At 36.9% G+C, this 21447-nt stretch overlaps 1 protein-coding gene across 5 annotated transcripts in view; it reads right to left on the bottom strand.

The window, feature by feature from the left end:
- Positions 1-2893: 2893 nt before the first annotated feature.
- Positions 2894-21447, bottom strand: part of NEDD4 (NEDD4 E3 ubiquitin protein ligase) — a 59229-nt gene continuing 40675 nt past the window's right edge. For 2 of the 5 annotated variants that reach the window (XM_030497134.1, XM_030497132.1), the window contains 21 exons: positions 20701-20870; positions 20003-20120; positions 19713-19880; positions 17857-17922; positions 17129-17248; positions 16528-16734; positions 15656-15733; positions 15362-15416; positions 15213-15271; positions 14236-14301; positions 12071-12300; positions 11330-11451; positions 11160-11230; positions 10018-10113; positions 8854-8927; positions 8645-8705; positions 8018-8077; positions 7810-7917; positions 7091-7187; positions 4760-4832; positions 3199-4682 (listed from right to left, as the gene is read on the bottom strand). In XM_030497134.1, coding sequence (XP_030352994.1) covers positions 4580-4682; positions 4760-4832; positions 7091-7187; positions 7810-7917; positions 8018-8077; positions 8645-8705; positions 8854-8927; positions 10018-10113; positions 11160-11230; positions 11330-11451; positions 12071-12300; positions 14236-14301; positions 15213-15271; positions 15362-15416; positions 15656-15733; positions 16528-16734; positions 17129-17248; positions 17857-17922; positions 19713-19880; positions 20003-20120; positions 20701-20870 — 2202 coding nt within the window. In that variant the 3' untranslated portion in view covers positions 3199-4579. Of the gene's footprint in view, positions 4683-4759; positions 4833-7090; positions 7188-7809; positions 7918-8017; positions 8078-8644; positions 8706-8853; positions 8928-10017; positions 10114-11159; positions 11231-11329; positions 11452-12070; positions 12301-14235; positions 14302-15212; positions 15285-15361; positions 15417-15655; positions 15734-16527; positions 16735-17128; positions 17249-17856; positions 17923-19712; positions 19881-20002; positions 20121-20700; positions 20871-21447 lie in introns of those variants that run through there. The other 3 variants (XR_003993098.1, XM_030497133.1, XR_003993099.1) reach the window with 3 other exon arrangements.

The raw sequence follows: 21447 nt of genomic DNA on the forward strand, positions 1-21447 counted from the left end.
GTTTCATAATGCTGCAGAGCAATACAGCAGCTGTTAAATGCTTAATTCCCATTTATAACAATGGAAGATGCTATGTGCCAGTTGCCTTTGAAATGTATAGACATTTCCATCAGGTATTTCTATGGCACCAGAGATATGGATTCTTACTGGTGATGGTGGTCTAACTGTAGATAAATAGGTGAGCTCCTCTCTGTTCACATCATAAGAACTACACACTGATTCCTTTAAAGAAATCATTCATTAAAAAGAGTAGATACTAAAATAAACTGCCTGTAAAAAGCTGAATATGATTTGATATGATCCCATGTGAAGAACACAAGCACCACAACAAACTGCTATGGATTTAGAGAACAAATCAAATGCCAAAGCACTAGGTAACTTGTAAAGTAAGTTTCTGTATAAAACAATGAGGTTAGAGAGGAAGAAGTAGAATAGAGGAGGAAAATGAGTAGCCTACACTCACACATATATATTTTGCCTAGGTTCAATGCCAGTAGACAGCCCTGTTTCTAGTAAAAAATAATTCGTTTAATATGCTACAGATGTGACTTGATTAATAGTAATTAAAAATAATTTAAGTCATGTGTCCTTTGAGCAGCATGAGTGAAGCCTCAGTGGTACTTACAAGAAATTATTGTTTTGCCTTCCTACTAACCCACAGCTCTGCCTCATGGTGCAATGAGAACACTGAAGAATCACCTGTACTCCCTTGAGAAGTGACAGATTTGACACCAATAACACCCAACCTGAGAATGTGTCAGTTGTGAGAATGAATTCTGAGGAAAACCCACTGCTCCAAACCTCCACGGTACTGATGAACGCTGCTTGTTCCTACCTATAGCCTCATTTCTGCGACACCAGACTGCACAGCGCTTCCTTATCCATGGTAACCTTTGGAGTGAATGAGAAATTTTAGAGAAAGGCAATTTCAGACCAAAACCCTTTAAGCCAATACAAACTGAACTATTGACATTGATTGAGAATCTAAGAAAACCTTACGCACAGCAGTGTAAGGAGACCTTTGAACTACATTTAAACTGAAAGCCTTTGCTGAGGTTACTCTATATACTTTATTAGCCTAAACAGATTCGCTTCTTTGACAGCTGTATTTATTTAGAAACACCATTCAGTATCTAACAGCAGTAACACAAATGAGCGCCCCTATGAAGCAATGAAAGCCAAGCCCCCGATAAGTTCCGCGGAGGTTTCACACTGTCCTCAGCTGCTGCAGCCCGGCTCGTACCGAGGTTCCCGTGCGGAAAGCCGCACCCCTCCGCGTCCCGCCCCGCCCTGCCTGGCGGCGGCTCCGGCCCAGGCCCGGCCTCTGTCTGCAGCCTGCAGCCGTGCGCGGGGCCCGGTGCGGGCGGCGGCGCCACCTGGCGGCCTGTCCCGGCGCCGCCTCGGGCAGCTGAGGGTGCCCGAGGTCCCCTGCTCCAGTAATGAGCACTGTGCTCAAGTCTCCCTTTAAAACATAGTTTCTTCACAGATCTAAGCATTATAACTAGATATGCACAAAATCTCTTACCAAACACCAACCGGGTATACTCTTTTTTTCCAACAGACTGGTACGTTTAGCTCTTACCTGCCTAGGAAATCTTTCTGCCTTATCCCTTAACTGGCACTACTGCAAGGTGTTAAGAGTAATGAAGTTATAGTGTAACAGAGCGGGTCATTAACGCACAAGGAAGAGGCTGTTACACTCTCCTCTGCAAGGCCATGGGAGGTGGTCCGAGCTGTCTGATGAAAAAAATAGGTAAGCGTTCATAGTAGCATCTTGGGAGTTGCCCCCCACAACCTAAGTGTAGATGTTTCAGGGAATACAGAGGTATGATGCGCCGAAAACACAAGTTCAAAGGGACAGGCAGCAGATCCAGTGGAGCACCTCCCCGGCTGGCCAAACCAGCACCCCTGTTTAGCTACTCACAACCCCGTCCAGAAGCCTCCCAGATTGCATCTCCTTGTGTTGCCCTTCCCACAGACGTCAGGGGGTTTAGTCTCATGCAAGAGCAAGGGTTTGCAATGTTGGTCTGTCTCCACTCTGCCACTGCCTCACGACAAACAGGTGGCCTAGGACAAGTCCTCTCCTGACCCAGACCTACAAAGCTCTGTACCAGCCTACCACCCCTTACACAGATCTCCCTGCAGCAGAGTGGCTCCAGCCATACCAGCCACATCCCTTGCCCCTCCTGGTCCTTCCCTGGCTGCCTCTGAGCATGAGCAGGCACAAGAGGTGGGCCCCCTTGAGCCTGCAGCATCCTCCATCACAGCTGCCTCGCTCCCTTCACCCTGCCCCAGTACTTAGCACAATTGACCTCTCTTCTCTTACTTTAACCACCAGCTGTTATCACCATTCCTCAACGAACTTAGTTTAAAGCCCACAGAAGGGAGCATCTGCATTCTGTCACCCACCACTTCTTGGTGTGAACTCTTGGTTCAGGCCCATCTGGCTCTGAACCCTTCCCTTAGTGAAACTTGTTCCTTTCTTCATCTATTCCAGCACCATAGTAACTTTGTAAATTCATACCCAAGGGTGGAGAAGCCGCCTTTCTTCTCATGCCAGAAGTCACAAGCTTCCAGCTTCACCTCTCTTGGGAATCTGGCATTTCTGAGGGACCTCCACACCTTTTCCTCTCTGCCGTGTAGCATTTCTAGGCTGGCCATACAATGAAGGCTCACTGCGACCTAGAGCTCTTACAAAAACATGGCATTAATTTTTCACAGGCTGCATATCTGGGAGCAGAACACCAGGGAACAGCGCTGTTGCATCTCAACACCTATAGAAAAGTAGCAGTGTATTACGATGGAACTGCTGCCCAAGTCTGCCTAGGAGCACTAAACAAAGTCTTGCTATTTCAAGACAATCAATTTGCACTTGGAAGAACTGAGTCACAACTTATTAGAATAAACTTTTATTTACCGCTTTCGGGATCCTTATTTTATACTTTATGCAACAAACCCTGCTACATTCAAATCTATACAGATTTACTGATATATCATTCATGTTTTACAAAACCGGATATAGATTTGGGAAATCTGTATAAGTTACCTTTATTTACATGTCATATTCTCAGCCCTAATGACCTAGACAAAGGATAAAACAAAGTGGGATTTTAAATATCCCTTAAGACCCATTACATTTGTTACATAATTTACATATCTTTATAGAGAGATGTGCTACACTTTCTTCTTGCATATTTATAAAGACTAAACAGAAATTTCCTGGCCAAAGCTAGGTACTGTCATTTCCGCAGATCATATTGGTAATAAAATGTTAAAATTAGAGCAAGCCAGGTATATAAATCTATTTTTTCTTTTAGAACCAACTTTCCTAATCACTTTAACCAGCACTTGCTCAAAAAAAGTGTTAATATTAATACAAAAAAATCCACATTTACAAAAGAAATCAACCTAATATTTATATGACAAGTTGATCTACAATAAATTGCACATTGTTGGTTATGACTTTGGTTATACTGTATTACCAAATTTGGTTTCTAGACTAACACTGGAGGAAAGAAAATATAAAAATGCAGCTGTAGAAACTAGCACAACCTGTAAACATATTACAGAACCAAATTCTGCACCTGACCACATGTGCATAACCCCCCTGCAGCTCAGAGAAGCGTGCACATATCAGACTGCTGAATTTGGCCCAGAAACCCCTGTAAACATGTTCTTTATTGTTATGTAGTGCAATACTGCAAGAATGGATAATAAAGGCCTCTATCTGTCAGTAACTAATACTGAGTGATATCCATACAAATTTCACTTTAAGATTAATTTGTTGCAAAAGGCTGAATTGAAAATATTATCCATCATTGAACTACAAATTTATCAAAAGTGATGAACGCTCAATAAACCAATGACAGTATACAAATTCAAACAAAGTATATAATCTCTCATTACAACACAATTATGCTGCTTGTCTGTTTCATATAAAAATCCTGGTTTTGTTACACTGTTTTAACAAAAGCAAGTTAGAAACAGAACTCTAACAAACACAATGTGTCAGCAAGTCAATGCTCTGCAAACCGATGGCTGATAATGCAAACGAATGCTTTCCTTTTACTAATATGCTTTGGACAGATGTGTAGCAAACAGCTTGAAGCAGCACAGATTATGATATTGCATTACATGAAGTTGGTTGGTTTTGGTTTTTGGTTGGTTTGGTTCTTAAAACAGTTTAACAATTTCAGTTGTTCCTCTTAAAGCAGCAATTCAAATTTACACTCTCTGCAAAGATTTCTTCACAGTTTTACTTCAGTAGTTTACTGCAGGACAGTCTGTCAAATACTGTAGAAGAGGCAACTGCTTAAAAATATTTTAGGTTTTGAAATACTTGGCACTGGCCCATCCAATGTGTATATTGTAGTTATTAGCAAAGTACACAAAACTGTGGAAATGGCAAAATACATTTTCAGAAGTTAGTGAATTTTGAATACTTACTTTATAAGTAATACTATGAAGATTCAATAGCCATGTGACTAAATACAATGGTAGTCCCTGGAAAAATCAAATTTGTCTGTAAACCCTTAAAATTAAATTGCAGCACTGGACCAATACAAATTATGTCTGTGTCTTAATCAACCCCATCAAAACCCTGAGTATTTTCAATCGCCAGAAGAAGTTTATCCCGTAAATCTTCAAACGAGTCATATGGAGGCAAATCCAAGCGGTTAAAGCTGAAAAACAGATGAAAACACTTAAGTATTTCATCACTCTTACAAAAGGTCATGATTTACCTAAATTAAATACTGACCAGGTATGAGCTCTTGGCAGTTTTTCAGGGGTGCCCCACTGTTCGACTGTAAACAACTGTGGTCCATTTGAACCTGCAGAAAAGAATACGCCATTTTTCACCCCATTATCAGGTTCTTTTGTAATCAGAAATGCAAGTTAGGAAATGTTTGGGGGTTTTTGTAAAGCAATTCTGATTTCTAATGCAATTAGTCAGAATTATTTCTTCCTGTGTCTTAATTTCAGGAGACTTTTACCCCTTAAGCTCAGAAGTTTAAGACCTAGGTGCATATGCATAGTAGTTGGCATTGAAAATTTTATACAGAAGACTATAATGTATACATTTTGCAAGTAAAAATTTAGACAAACATGAAAATAAAACAAAAGGAGGAGAAAGCCCTTCCACAACTACTAACATACACAAAAAAGTAGGAAATACCAATCAATGCACAGAAATCATACTTCATACAAGTCTAGTGAATGAACGAGATATGTCAGTAGTTGCAGGAACACCTCCAGCTCCTCTTCTTTATTTTCTTCTTTGGGTTACAAGCTTCTTCAACAGAAAAGGCTGGTTAGAAAAGCTACCTAGTGAGAATGCCCGAGATAAGGATGAAGCAGAGAAGCAGCTCTATGACTGACAGTGCATCCTACCACGTGACAAGAAGATAAACCTCCTTTTTAATAGCTAGATAATAACAACTCTGTATTTTAGCTATCCAACTAATTAACTAGAGGCTGACAAAGCAGGCTGAGAGGGAGACAACAAATAAGAATGCCACGTCTGTTCAGCGTCTTAATTCTCAAAACGAGTGGATTTGCTTCCTGACACCAAGCACTCCCTTTTTATTAGCAGAAATGCCTCTCTGGGCCAGAAGAGGGAGATCTCCGGCTAGAAAGCCAGCCCTAGGGCTGCAGCCCGAAGGTGGGGAGGGAACAACGACAGGGGCAGCCCGGCAGCAGCAAAAAGCCACGTACCAACACGAAGCACTGAAGAACCACCTACAGTTCTTCAAATACAAGCAGATACTGAAAATGTGATTGTGATCATTACTGGGGTTTGGTACGGATGGCATGCTGGCCACAGTAAAGCAGAAATAACTGTAAGAGAAAGAAATAAAGCACTGTGCAGGACAACTGCTAATTGAATTTGTCATTAATGAGTGAACACAACCACAGGCGCTGGGACTTGGCCACAAGACTGCCCAAGGATATCCTAATCCCTGGGTAGACAGGAGCTAAGAGCTTCAACGGTTTCTTTTCCTATATCATTCCTTAGTTCTCTCTGTGATAGTGGTTTTTAGACAAATAAACAATAAAACAGAGGCAGCAGAATTCCCACTGGGTTCCACTGCAATGAGCATGTGCTGTAAAACCAACAGTATCGAGGTTCAGGTGCAACAGCAGACACATGGCTCAAGTCTGCTGAGGGCACTGTCCTTCCCATCGGAACTCTCAACTCTCTGATGGAATGTGAAAAATAAACTGAGTATTTACGATAAAAAAAAGGAAAAATGGCAATACATCATGGGTGGTATTTGTTCACAGTTCTAGTGGTTTACAAACAAATTACTGTCTTGTTTACACAGAAGGAAATGTTTATTCAAACATGCAAGTTAGGCTCTTCAGCTATTTGCAGAGGATCTCAAGCACTTTTAGCCTTAATAAAGTAGTCTAGCAGAAAACATAATTGCTGATGGCAGCTGAAAAGACTTCCCATAAGCAAAACACCCCAACCCTTTGTGGGCTGTTATATCCGCTTGCTTGAGGTCTTTCCACAGTGGTTTTTCTGGCTTTGGTATTGAAGTCTGCTCCCCACTGCCATCTGCTTATTTCAGCCTCTGCATTGTAGGTTCACTACTTTTCTTTTGGCATTATGTTTCACTTGTGTCATTTCAGTGGTCCTCTTTAGAGTCTATCGTTACAAACAACTGTATTTGTACAACTGTAGCTTGTGAGCAGATAAAAGTAGCTCAGGAACTTAGGAGAATCTCAAGTTAACTACTGATGCCAGCATGTCTTTGTAATCAGAACTTAGATTACAGAGAATTTTCTTCAACCTCAATCACGTTAAACAAGGATTTTTGCAGTTCTTTAGGACTTGAAAAATCCACATTCCTTTGAGAAGCCCTATACTTTGAAAACTTCCAAAACCAGAATTAAAGTATTTACAGAACATGGGAAATGTGTGATCTAAGTCACTCTAACTTTGCTTCTTCTAACTGCCAGTATATAACCCATTTTTAAAGCAAAATTTGAAAAATTATGTGCCTATCTTTGAAGTCAAATATCATGACAATGTCAGTATCAAGTTCTCTGTTACTTAATTGTGAACATAATCGTAAGTACTCACCATACAGCTCAGCAAACCCATTCATAGGTACACGTGATGTGCCAGTAACAAATTGAAGTAATCTTATTCTCTTTTCAGAGTCCATCATTAAGACTGCCTATGTATGATTAACAGTTAGAATTAAAGATTTATTTTTATATTAAGATTTAAAGCTAGCAGATTTATGCGACACAGTTTCTATTTCTAAATCATTATCCTTTACATAGATGCATTTTTTTAGTGACACATACAGATCACCTCTCTGCCTATTGCTAAAAGCTATGAAGTCAACAATTTTTTAATGGCACTGTAACAGGAGTACAGTTACTGGCTTAGCAGGCTGTTAAAATACTTCCCTTGAAGATTTGGCCCCTTACTTGCTTTGAAGTTCCCTGATGTTATGAACTAGCAGCTAAATTCCTGTAATTTATTAAACAGAAGAGTTTAACACCTCTTTAGTGTAACCATGCCAGAAAAACCTACACAGAAATATTTTTAACCCCCGTCAGACATGGATTATTTATTTTTTTAAAAAGTAAGCATCAGTAGTGTATTTACATTCTTAGCATGCATCTCATCTTTAGTTTTCTTACTTTCTTAGGAGTTTTAATGGTCAAATATTTACAGGTAAGTAAATTCATGAATCATACGATAATCTAGCATAGCTGAAAGGCAGCAGCTTTTGAACAGGTTTTAAGTAAAAAGAAATAAATAAATAAAATATAAGAACTTCATGATACCTTCCAGAACCATTGTATTACTTGATGGTTTACGTTGTAGCCATTTTTGTATTTTGTATGTAGTTTCCAATCAGCCACGTCCACATCTCCCAGTCCACACATTAATAACTACACAGATAAATAAAACACAAAAACAAACACCACCAAAGTTGAAGTCAGTAACATTAAGTTTGAACAGAATTAGTTTTCTTTTCCATGATACACTTACCTCTAGCTCATTTTCATCAAAGATTTTAATCAGATCCTGCGGTATTAGTTCAAAAAAGCCCTAAAAAGATGAGGGAAGTTTTTAAAAATCAAGTCAACATTATTCAAGCATTTTTTGTTCACTGAGAACAATCTTTAGACGCTTTAGTAAACAGAGCCAAAGCAATACAGCAAATAAAGTTTTTGGACACCAGCAGTCCCTAGTTTGGTCATGCTACTTTTAATTCTGACTTTTCTCACGTCTTTTTTGTGCAACACTGCTTGGTAAATATGTAAGTCCGAATATCATATATACAAATAAGAATAAAGCAGCTGATTTAAATCAAACTAACAGAATTAATTTTCTTCTCTGCAGAGATCATTAAACAGTTTGCACTACAGCTAAAGCTGTTAGCCAGGATTGAGAAATAAGCAAATTTTTCAATATGAAATAAACACCTCAATAAAATGCATCAGAAAGATTTTTAAGTCTGAAATAATTCAAAGCTGACACTACAAACAGTATTACTGCCTTTTGTAACACCTGTAACAACATTATCTGTGGGTCTTCAGGATGTCCAAAAAAGCTTGTCTTAAAATTAGACAGAACAAGTTCTTAAAAGAATTTATTTTGTAATTAAAACTATACCTCTTTAAAGGCTGACATTTGTTTCTGTACTCTGCTCACAAATCTCCACTGAATTACCAGACTGTAAAAACAAAACAACAACCCACATTTAAAATAAATGCAATTTATATACAAAGCAACAACCTCCTTTTGTTAATACAACTAAGACAGCTCCTGTTACTAGAGGGGCAATTCAGTGAGACACATTACACATAATGACCACTACTTACTGAATGTAGTCTCTCTTGTTCTTGTTGGTGACAACTATTTCTGATCCACCACTTTTCAATTCATGTTGATGAGTCTAAATGAAATATACAGAATAGGTCTTACATGAGATAAATATGTAACAAAATTCACGTGCTGATATTAGGTGATTTAGTTAACTCCTGAAGACTGCAGAATTTGAAAACTATGGGAAATAGAACCAGTTTCAAAGGTCACATAAATAAACAGAATTTGGTTCATTGCTTAAAAAAAATATATATTATTCAGGGATATAAGACTCCAAGGGGGCAATCTCAATTCTTTCTCACCTGTTAAAATAATCACCTGAGTTTGCATATATGTTCTCAGTAATGTAGGCTTCACTAATGGCATATTCAGTAACCCAGATTTTTTTTCCAAATTTCAAAGAAAAACCCTTACGGAACAGTATCAGCAATGGTCCCGATAAATAGGTGAATGAATATGCATATCTATCTGTTACATACCGATTGGTACTACTAGAACCTCAATAGACAAATATCTGATTTTCAGTTCATTACAGATGTACATTTTTATGCTCCTACTTGGGATCACTTTAGTTACACAAGACCACAAAGGCTATTATCCTCCTTAGATCTACTTGACACCTGTAATTTGGAATTTGTATTTAAGACCTGTCATATTTCTACATGACTTATCTTGGATAGCTTTCTACATAACAACAGACTTGTTTATTCCATAGTTCTCTAGTGCTTCTTAGAGAAAAAAACCCTATTATTATCTCTCAGTGAAATTCATGATTCCAACCATTTCCAAAAGAGCACATACTTTCCAGCCTACCACATAAAACCAGTGCCTACTCCAGATTAAGTAACAGGACCATGGATATCTTAATCTCAGTTGCACTCACAGCAACAGCTACAATTCAAGTACTATTTAAGAAAAAAAAAACCATGAGCTATTTTTTAAGCTTTTGCTTATTTCCAAGTCCTTTATCACATCACAGCCAGGCTAACAGAGCACTGCATAAGCATGTGCCAGCTAAAAGCAGCAGCTGAGTGAACAAACCAACATGACTGTGAATGAAGGGTTTTTCTTAATACCATACAGATAAAATCAGCTAAATTCATATGTCAAATAGTTTTCTTTGATGTTTTGTCTATTCTACTTTATATAAACATACGAACCTGACCAAAAAGTTCCTCATCAACTACAAATCTGAGGTCCAGTTCTGTTGGATCGTTTTCAAGAATCCATCGCAGAGAATTGTAATATTCACTATCCTAAAAGAGAGAATTACAAGGTAGTAAATACAAAATAGAGCAGCTACCTTGGAGCTACAATAGGCTCCATTACAGCCCAGTGAATGCTGCTACCTAGGATAATCCTGTCTTGGTTACAGAGACTCTGCAATTGTACAAAGCTACAAAGACATCTGAAACTCAGCAATCTCAGGACTAAAAATCTCTCACGTAGCACAATGGTGATAGGATGTCACAGCACTATCTGAAGTAATGTATTTTGAACTTTTCTCCAACTCTCAGCCTGTATTTATCTTTAGTTGTGGCTGCCCCATCCCTGGCAGTGTTCAAGGCCAGGTTGGACAGGACTTTGAGCAACCTGGTCTAGTGGAAGCTGTTCCTGCCTGTGGCAGGCAGGTTGGAACTAGATGATCTGTAGGAACACTTCCAACCCAAACCATTCTATGATTCTATAGTACTGGAAAAAACACTTAAAAGAAAACATGGCACATCTATAAATCTACTACTGAAACAGATAGGAACTATATTCTTGATTCTTACAGGACAGCAAAATCAGTAATAGATTGAAAAGACTGAACAAAAATCACTCTGCCCACAACTACTCTAGATAAAAAGCATTATCAGGGAACCAAACCAACAAGAAAACTATAAGGGCCATGCTTTCCTCTAAAAATGTTACGTTATATCACTCATTAGTATTTTCAGTCTCTGAAAGTATAATACATTTCTTTTTAATAATCAAAAGACACCAACTAATTTAAAAAACAAGTTGAGACAGGGATCCCAAAGATTTTTACAGTTAATTTTTAAAACCTTAGAGTTTAAAAATATTTTAGGAAAACATCATATGAAGTTCAGAGTAAATTTTTCAATATGGCTTAACTGACTTAAACCAGAGTCTATGTCTCTCTTATTTCCTTTGGAATTTTTAATTCCTATACAACTTAGACTTACGAAAGATGTAGCCTAAAAGATCTTTGAATCATGCACAATCACAATGTCATCAAAGCTATATATATAAAAAAGACCATGAAACCCTAACATACATGATAAAGCAAATTACATACCACAGACTCCATATCATGAAGTGTTATTGGCTTTTGGAGCATCATCTTGTAAAAAGGACGAATAAAAAAGGCTTTAAAGAAGAACAAATAAATTGAACAGTACATAACTTAAAATTCAAAATACCTACAATATTAATCTAAATAGTATATTAAATAAAATAAATACTAACCATCCAAAAGTTTGCCATGGTAAACAGCCATTCCAGCTACACGACCTATAAACTTGAAATAAGAGAGATGATCTTCATTGCAAAGTCCAGAGTTTGGATTGATCTGCAGAGTATAGTTATCTCTGAAGTTGAGGGAGGAAGCAGGGAAGAGAAAGAAAAACAAAATGTTGTGCTATTGGAACTGTCCCACATTTGAAGATCTGAAAGACATCACTGGTTAAATCAGATATTACTTTTCATGAAGTTGAAAAAATAATCATATTTGGATTAATAAATTGCTAATCTAATATTAAACAATACTCAATAGAAGATTCTACTGGCACAGCATAAATAAGAGTTTTGAAACACTATGAACTACCTTCATAAGTTAGAGATATACCAAAGAGCAGAGATTTAACACCTGTGGTTTTTAAAGTAGTCAGAATAACATTCTCTGCATTATTTAATACTGCCTCTTCTGTAAGTAGTAGATGGTTGCAAGCGGATGCCTGTCTATGCAAAGATGACACAGGTTATGTTAGATTGCTGAAAAAACAAAAATACTGGTACTGTCTCTGCATTATTCTTCTGTCAAACAAAGAACTAGATGCAGAATATTGCAGTTAATAACTAAACCCTCCTATATAGTTGGAGGGGGGAGTGAGGGAGTAATTCCATTCTTAGAGTAGACATGAGAAATACAGTTGATCTACTTTCCCTAACTAAACTAGTTTTCACATCTTCCAGACTTGTATTACTTACGTTGCTGAATATTCAAACAATCCATAATAAGGATTAAACATTTCTTTAGAGAGAAGGAAGAACCATTCCCTGGCCACTCCTCCATAGTCTAAACCTTTTTCACCATCAAATTCAATCCAAAGTCTTGCTTTAAGGAAATCTGCTCTCTTTACAGCTATAATCCTTCTATAAGAATCTTCAAGGATTGTTGTGCGATGAATTTTCATTTCAAATCTATTTGGAATATCACCCTAAAAAAAAAAAAAAGGAAAAGAAAAAAAAAAGGAAAAGATAGAATAAAATACAGCATCCTCTAGTCTTGCAGAGTGTGCAAATTCTATAAACAGACAAAGAATGGCATGCAAATCCTTTACTTAAAGGATTTGGAAACATAACACAATATGATTGACATAAGGTTCTATTTACATAGAACATGCATGGAGAGTTTCAGATACTAAATTCTATTTCATACCAAGGAAATAGGGTTAAAATAAATTCTTACTAGTAACAGCATATGCCCAGTTGCTCTGCATGCACCAAGGCATAGGATTTTTTTTAGCACTGAAAATTCATCATAATTTAAGCTTGATTTAAAAGAAAAAGCAAAGAAACAAATGAAAAAAAAACCCCACCACCAAAAAAACCCCCACAACCCACTCAGAGTAAGCCCCTAATAAGCCAGGAGTAAAACTTTGTTGAATCATTAAATCACTGTATAAGAATAGAGTATTTTCCTGATTTCGGTTGTTTTCAGCCAGTTTATTTCAGCAATTACTTCAGGCAAAATTGAGAAATTCAGTGAAAGTGGGAACAGGAAATTTTAACTCGTGCTGCTCTATGACTCAATGAGGATGATGCAATGAAACTCAATATATTTCAAATTTCAAAGAACACACTGAGTAGAAATAATGAATTTTTGAATGCAGAAGTATTTAATAAATCACTCTGAAGAGCACATTTGGATATGCTTCCTTTTCATTTTCTTATACTGCTTAAATGATCTATCTTAAATTACAAAAAACCCCACCTAGAATGCTGCATTTAAATGTAGTGCCTATTTATCCAACAACAGCTTTATCCAAACTATAAACAAAGTATAATTGCTTGGGGTGGGGGAGCACATTATTTGTCATTTTCCAAGTTGCAAAATACTTTACAATATCATATCTATTTACATGGAATAATAAAATCAATTCCTGAAACCAAACTTGGCTGACTAAAATAGCATTCCATAATTAAATCTCAATATAAATCAATCCCTAACCCTAATAATTGTTTAGGTATTTGTGAATGCTTAAAAGGCAATAGTAACCTATGCTTTAAAATCTACGTGTGTATTTAACTCTTTAATGACTACAATTACATTGTGTGGCTAAGATGCCCATCACTTCTCAGATTAGGATAATGACATTTGAATGAATGCCAAGCTTGTTTGACTAAGAATACAAAAAGTGAGGTGCATGTAATTGCCTGCAATTTACATGTCAGTTCAAAACACAGAGACAGGATAGAGACAGACTTGGTAGGTAAAAGGTGAACTATGGGTCTAAACTCAAAGGCTATATTCATATATATAAAATATCTCCCGAGGATACCAAATTTGACTGCAGTTCTGCAGAGAGTCATTGTTATCTGAATATCCAGATGCTATTTAGAGTCTTTTATGCTACGTGTTATAAATATACCTGGCACTGCCACTTCAAACTAGAACTTGCAAATGAGATTCATAAACTTAAGATTTTAAAGCTATAAGAATTTACTGCAGTCATCTAGCCTGATCAAGATGACAGTACAGATTTCTATCTGGACAGTCTAAAATCTATTCGGAGAACTTCTATTTCCACATGCTGAGTTCCAGAAACTATTATGCTAGATCAAGGATTTCCAAACTTTTCTGTTGCCAGCCTGCTTCCAAGTTCATGAGTTATTTTAACCTTTTAGAATTTTTACTTTCTCAATTAGATCACTTGCAGTCTCATCACTGCATAAAGCCACAAACTCTACTGTCAGAATAAATGCTACTTGTTCCAAGCCACTGCTTCACAAATGTATTTGTGATCTGACAGTAAACTTATCTGCCATAAGCAGGTTACAAAATTCAATTTCTTTTCACTGTAACTTAAGCTTTCCTTTGTTTAGGGCTGTAAGTTTCTTAACCTTCTACTGCATTCCTACTGATTACCAACCTGTTTCTTCAATTTCTTTCTGAAGAACTCATACTTCCGCTTATAGTCCCTGGAGTAAGGCACAGCCTTTGGCGGAGAAAAAAAAAAAGAAAAAGAAAGAAAAATAGTGCTAGAGATACTCTTAACAATTCATGTAATAGAAACTACTCTATATTTGTGAAAAACAGACAACGCATTTAAGTTCTGAGAAAACAGGAATATATGTTTTACTAAGTATGAGGGGAGACTTTCAGTTTATAAATACAAATAGTTCAAAACATCTGGAATGAAAAGTACTTCTTTGTTCAGATCATTTGTTCTGATCAGTTCCACAGAATTTATCCTGTACTGTACTATTAGCTGATGCAAATAAGATCACTGACTGACTCAGATAAAAGCGACCAAAATGCTTTTGGTGACTTACATAACACATAGTCTTTCCCTGCTGTATCATGACAGACCTGGCTACAATCACCTCTGTTTTCCACAGACAGAGAAGGTTGTTTACATATGTGGGCTATTAATAAACACAGATATCAGATGAACACTAAAACCCATCTATAATTATAATGTGTACCGTCTTTGCAATTAGTCCTGGTAATTTTGCACTTCAGATTAAGTATCAAGGCTAGATAATTATTTTTCAGTTGGAAATTAATTTAATTCCTTTTAAAGACTTTTCTTTTTTTTTTTTTTTTTTTTTTTTTAATTTATTTTGGACACTGTGGATAAAAAATAAAATTCTTTGTCTGCTTCAATCCCCCTCGCCCCCCCAAACTTTCCAACTACTATGAAAACTGATTTTTCTTTCTGGCATTTAAAAAACATTTCCACCAAAAGCTTTCTAAACAGTCCTGAAATCAAGAAATTAAAATGCCTTGTTCAAACACCCTGGAAGTTTCATCTTCTAGACTAAATACCAGATAAATGACAAGTTTGTTTGAATTCTATTAACAATATTCCTGGAAAATACATAAAGCTACGTAACGAAAGCTTACTGGTCCAGTTATTGCCACATTCTGCAGTCGAGGATCCTCCCACTGTGTTTTCTTTGTATCTGCAAGACATTTCTTAATTAGTTCCACTAATTTAGCTAATGTTCAGATTTAAAATGATGAGTGGGTGGAGAACACTACATAGTACATACTGTGGTTTATGAAGAATATTCTTCCATCTGTGTGAGTTCTTTCTTCCCACCCTGGCTGTAAGAAGGACATACTTTGATTACAAATTTCTGACTGTATAGTTTGCATAAAACTCAGCATGATCTGCAATTGGAGGCATTTCTCCTTTCCATCTACCCTCAGCACTGGAATTCAACATAGAGTATTTTTTTGTATAAAAAAGCAGGCTCCATTTTCTCATGTGCAAGTTTCGATAGGGCTAACCTAAGTAGTTCAATTGTTATATCAGCAAAAAAAGTTTCAAATTGTTTACTCACTGGTAATGGGCCCAGATCTACTGGATCTAGGGAAGTCTTTCTCCTTGGATGAGCAGAAATTTTCAGTCTTGGATCTTCCTTTGAAAACAAAACAAGTAGCACGTTAAAATCCTTTTGTTGTTTTGCTTTTAAAAACTTCATCTTTATTAATGATTGTGTAAAGAATCTGCCTACTACCATCTAGAGAGTTGTTGCATATTCTGTAGCCTACATATTCTGTAGTAGGGGGAAGGCGTTTGTGTAAAATGAGGTCTTTCCATAATCCTAAAGAAATGAATATTCATTCTGAATCAATTTAATGCATTTCTCTGTTTCTCATTCACTGACAGTAATACAGACGTACTCTGTAAATGCTGAAGTCCATAAGCAGTGGCTAGTGGTGTTCAGTGCCACTCTGTAGAACTGCAGCTATACAACTCCCTCATCCATGTTGGATGAGGCCTGCTTTTCACAGAAATCTGCACTGTGCACTGAACCATGTGACAAATTCAAGGTAATGGATTTCCTGTAGAAGGTAAGTTCACAAAACTGATTTCTGTTAACAGGACATATAAGCTAGCATAATTTTATAGTTATGACAGAAGAGTCATGTAGGAGATGCTTTATGTCCGCAAAACAAATCCCTATACACATCAGTATTTTCCTCCTTCCAAGCTAAACTTTCAAGTACCAACACAGTTTGTAAAATTCATAATGTTCTACTCATGATAGATAATGTAAATGACTTTGCATTTTTCTTTTACATATGTTTCTTAAGGGACGTGACACAACTATCTTGGCACTAAAGAAATCTACAGAAGCTTGCTGAAAGCAGCAAAGCTTTGACTCGAAAGGAACTGGAATTTCAGTCCATGAGAGCAGTTTTCCATTACCCATGTTGTAGTTTTGGTATTGTGGTCAATAAAGAATGGTCTCCCATTAGGTGCATGTCGAACTTCCCAGCCTTTAGGGAGAAATCCTTGCTCCGTTTCAGGCTGCTGCTGAGAAGACTGTTGTGATGAATCACTTGATGTTGCTTGTGATTGTCTTCCCATAGAAATGCTTTGTGTAGCTGACGACTGACCTGTTTCCGTAGCAGTCTACGGTAAATGACAAAAAAAAGTATCAAATCAAAGCCCTGTAGAGCAATGTATTTTTTTCTATTAACCCGTGTTTTGATTCATGAAAGAAGTTTCATAAAGCAAGTGCCAGACACTACACAGATTTTAGTCTAATATCAACAACACTGACTAGCAATCACTGGTTATGTTACAAAGGTTAAAAGAAGTCTTTCATGGTACATTCATAATGGAGTGACTTGCCATAAATATTACTGTGTGTAACTCTTGTTGCATTCTCTCACATATTTTATGTAGTGCTTTACCAGTTTACTCCCTTTTGCATTTCAAAGCAATCTCTACTTTACTTCTATTATGTGAAATGTTTAAATGGTTAAATGATTTAAAACATTAATGATTTGAAGACAGACAGTACCTGTACAACTGGTTTTACCCAGGTGGTGGTTCTAGAATTGTGGTCTATATAATATGACCTCCCTTTTTCATCTTGTCGTTCTTCCCAGCCTGGGGGTAATCCAGATGAAGTAGGCAGTAACTAAATATTAGCGATAATAGAAGAAAAACATTAAGAAAACCATGAAATTGACTGAAAAGGCTTTCCTCTATCCAGTTAAAACAACAGAACAAGACTATAATTCAGAAGGTTCATGATTTTCACAAACAAAATATAAAAGCAGTTTTTAAGTCCTTACTGAATAGTATGAAGTAACAGGTTTTTTTATATTCAAGCTCCTCCCCTAAAAGGAATCATATTTATACCTGGCTTAGGTATGGCTGATCCAGCCTAATACTTTGGCTTATAGTTTGCAGCATCACCAGGAAACATAACATAAGGATAGTGGTACGGCTTTTACTTACAAAGCAAACAATTTGAAAAATAAAACTATTATCTTCATGGGAAGACTACTTCCTTCTGCCTGCATTAAGCTAATGATAAACTAAAACCACATGGTTGGAAGGTGAAAGCTTTACAACTGAACCCCAGTCTTGCTAGACTCCTAATTGCAATTTTGTTAGGACAGCTGCGAGAAGCAGAAGGCCAAATTTCATTTAAAATATCAGCACATAAGAAATAGTTTTAAATTAAAAAATCCTTCAGCTTCTCTGCTGCCCAAACCTGTTTCTTTGGGGAAAATGACGTACCACTGGATGTGCAGGCTGCTCTTCAACTCTGTATGTTTGCAGACTTCCTCTTCTGCTGGAATGGTTCTTCAAGTAGTAAAGAGGAATGACATATTAGTTATTATTGCAGATTTAAGGATGGCAGCAAACAGTCAACAATGGTTATCACACTTTAAATATTACAGTTTTCATCTTGAATGAAGTGTCTTACTTGTTTTGAAACATCAATCTAATAACATTTCTAAAATTCCTGTTTTAACACTGCTAGAAATATTAAGTTCCACATTCTATTATAACCTTTAAACAGAATAACATAGAGGCTTGTGAAAGTTCTGAAAACCCTGACAATAGATGTTTTCACATGTAAAACACCGGAGTGAATTATAAGCAGTTACATTACAATTGAAATGACAGTATAGAACTTAGTGCATTACCCTGTCAGTAAACTAAAGCCTGTGACAGATCGGGGCTAACATAACTTTTCAGAGATTAGATTAAGTTAATAATGACAATATATGAGAGTCTGAGACATCCAGTTTGAGAAGAGTAACTCAATCCCTGGACCTTGTGTAGGCATCCACCTTTCAGCTTAGAATCATATTTAGATTTCATCTGCTACAATTGAGCAACTGTATTTCATCTTGCTCCTGAACTTCCCAGTTTATTTGAAGGACTGTTACCTCTCCATGTACCCTTTTAGAATGTTTCAAAGAAAAAAGCATAATTAAGTTTTTTTAGTTTTTTTCTTTGGGGTGATGGAGGTGAAAGGAGGTAAGACTGTCGTTCTAGCTGGCTCTTGCAAATAATTTGAACATCTGCCTCTTCCTTTGCTTAGGCCACCCAAGCAAGCTGAAATACAGTTTTCTTGTTATCCATAGGATTTTGAATAGCAGAGATTGAGTAAAGTCTTGTTACTCTCACTTTGCTGTTTCTAGCGACACTAATGATGCTTTTGTATCAACTTAGAAAAAACAGTCAATTCCAAATTTCCATTTGAAATGGCATTCTCAGCATCACAAAAGCTAATGATTTTATTTAAATACCACAACCTTACAGACTGGATGGTCTGGGTCACCTCTATAGGCTTTCCTGAATGGACAGCGGATTTCTCAAGTCACATATCATGTTACTAGGCTGTTTGTGGAGCTCGAGTTTCACAAGACAGCTGAGCATATTTAATTGCTTGCTACCACTGAAAAGACAAGTCTCACTCCTGGCTATGCACTCCTGCTGCTTCCCCTTTGCTACCATCGTATTTGTCAGACAAAACAGCATGCTCTTTCAGTGTGCTAACTGCAAATAAAAACAGAGTTGGGAGGAAGAAAAGAGAACAGTTTTCTACTGGGTTAGCAAGCTGAACAGACTCACTGAGAGGTCGCACAAGTTTCCTAACTGCCACAGGGCTGTGGAACTGTACAAGCAAGGTCCCTTTTTCACTGCTACGGAGGTACCAGGTTTACTCAGACCAATCATAAAATCTTTCCCCCAATATTCACATTGAAAAATAAGTTAAGACTTGCCCTAGTGGAAAAAGTAACCAATATAGCACAACTCCTTTAGAAATAAGCTGTCAGGATATAGACAGCTTCCTTCATCTCTAGTTTTCAGCAGCACTCAGTATCACAGCAAAGGGTAGATTTACAGACTGAAAAATATTTCATGCACGTCTGTTTCAATCTCAGGCAGAAATTCATATAAGCAAAGTAGGTAAGAATAAAATGTTTGCTTAGATGGGGTTCTAGAGTAAAAAGATTCTTAAATCCTCTGTATTCAAGATGAAAAGAAGTATTTATGGGTCTAATTCTAACAGTAGTAACATTTTGTGCAAAATATTGTAGATATTTCTGTACATTAGAACAATGAGAAAAATGATTTACAGTGTAGGTGGCTGACTGGCCAGTAGCTGAACTTCCAGAGGTAGTAAGTCTGGTATTCAATTCTTCTGCAAGATGAGTCTGTATATCAGAATTACTCTGAGAGAGAGGTATTTGAAGGTTCTGATTGCTATACATTGTTGCCTCATCTTCAGTTATAATTTCCCAGCTCTTTAAAAAGAAAATAAAGAAAAATTCACAAAGTTATTCCAAATTACAAATAGTTAAGACAAGCTTTTTAATCAGATAAAAAAGTTACTGGCATTTCAAAAACATCTAGAGATTGTTTTTACCTCAGGGGAATCTCTGTTGTCGAGATTTTCTGTATCCTCTGATATCTGTCGCCTATGAGTGAACACATGCTGGGCCTCCAACTGCACACTACCAATGTCTGCAACAGCTACATTGTCCCTGTTGAAGGACAGGAGAGAAGTCAGCACACAGTAGCCATGTTTTACCTTTCAACAGTAAGCTAGGCTAACATCAAAAACATACAGAAGGAAAAGAAACAGTGAGCTATAAAAATAAATGTAAACTGTTTAAAAAGAATAAGCATTCATGTCCACGTAGCGTAGGTTTAACTAAGAACCAAACAGCATTCCAGGTATTATTTTTGTAATTCACATGCTAAGAAAAACCACTACAACTGAAAAAATCAAGGTAAATAATTCAATGCAGTCCCTGCTGGGAAGAAGGAACCAGGCTTAGAGCTGGAATTGAATTCCCTTCCATTTCTATAGTTTCTATCTCTTACAATTGCAACCAGTTTCTATTTGAATGCATACTTCCAGAGAACAGAAAGAACACTGTGCGGTTAAAATTACTATTAACCAGTGACCATTACACATGGGCTTGAAGGTTAAGTTATGGAAAAGCTCTCTACTAATTCTCAAGCTGTTCACTTTCTAGTTGTCCTCGCTTTCAATGTAACTGGAGTGAACTAGTTACACGAGTTAATATAACACTTGAATTTTCAGGCCAAAAGACGTACTGAGCAGTTGGTCTTTTCCACTGTGTTCTTCTGAATTCGTGATTGACATAGTAGGTCCTGCCGAGGATGTCTTGCCTTTCTTCCCAGCCTGAAGGCAGTGGAGGAGATTCCTGTTGCTGCTGTTGTGGCTGGCTAGCAGCATCTGGTTGGTCCAATATAATCCACCCAGGCTGAGAGATATAATATTGACTACTTTTAGTATTACCAAAGTTAGAAAAAGTATTTCTATTTATACCATCCTCCTTTTAAGGTGCAGTTCCAGTACATCCTAAGCCAGTAAAATTGGCTCTGGTTTTATTACGTATATTTCTTAAGAAATGATAGGACAAATTATACGTGCAGAAATCTTATTTTCAACTCAAGTTCTTTAAACATATTAGTATCAGAAGTTGTTTATTGTTTATTCCAGGAAAACAAACAGCATTCATAGAATAGATTTTAAAACATAAATTTCATTTCATAAATATGTCGCAAATGTACTAGTCAGATGAGCATACCATTTTGTAACAGGAAGTTTAATCACAGCAAAGGAGGCAATGCTGGTTAGAGTTGTTTAAGTTTTGGAAAAAAGAAATCCATTGATCTAAATTGGATGTGTTTACAAAAGATTCCAAATGTAAAGTATTTAAGATCAAAACATCCCTATAAATTGGAGAGAGTTGAAATTCTAAAGCCAGCAAGATGTCAGTGTCTGGCTGGGGTCAAGCAATGTTAAACAGCAGTAAATATACTGGGCAATGATACTTC

Source organism: Strigops habroptila, chromosome 9, assembly GCF_004027225.2.
Source record: "Strigops habroptila isolate Jane chromosome 9, bStrHab1.2.pri, whole genome shotgun sequence".
In the NCBI taxonomy this organism is placed as follows: Eukaryota; Metazoa; Chordata; class Aves; order Psittaciformes; family Psittacidae; genus Strigops; species Strigops habroptila.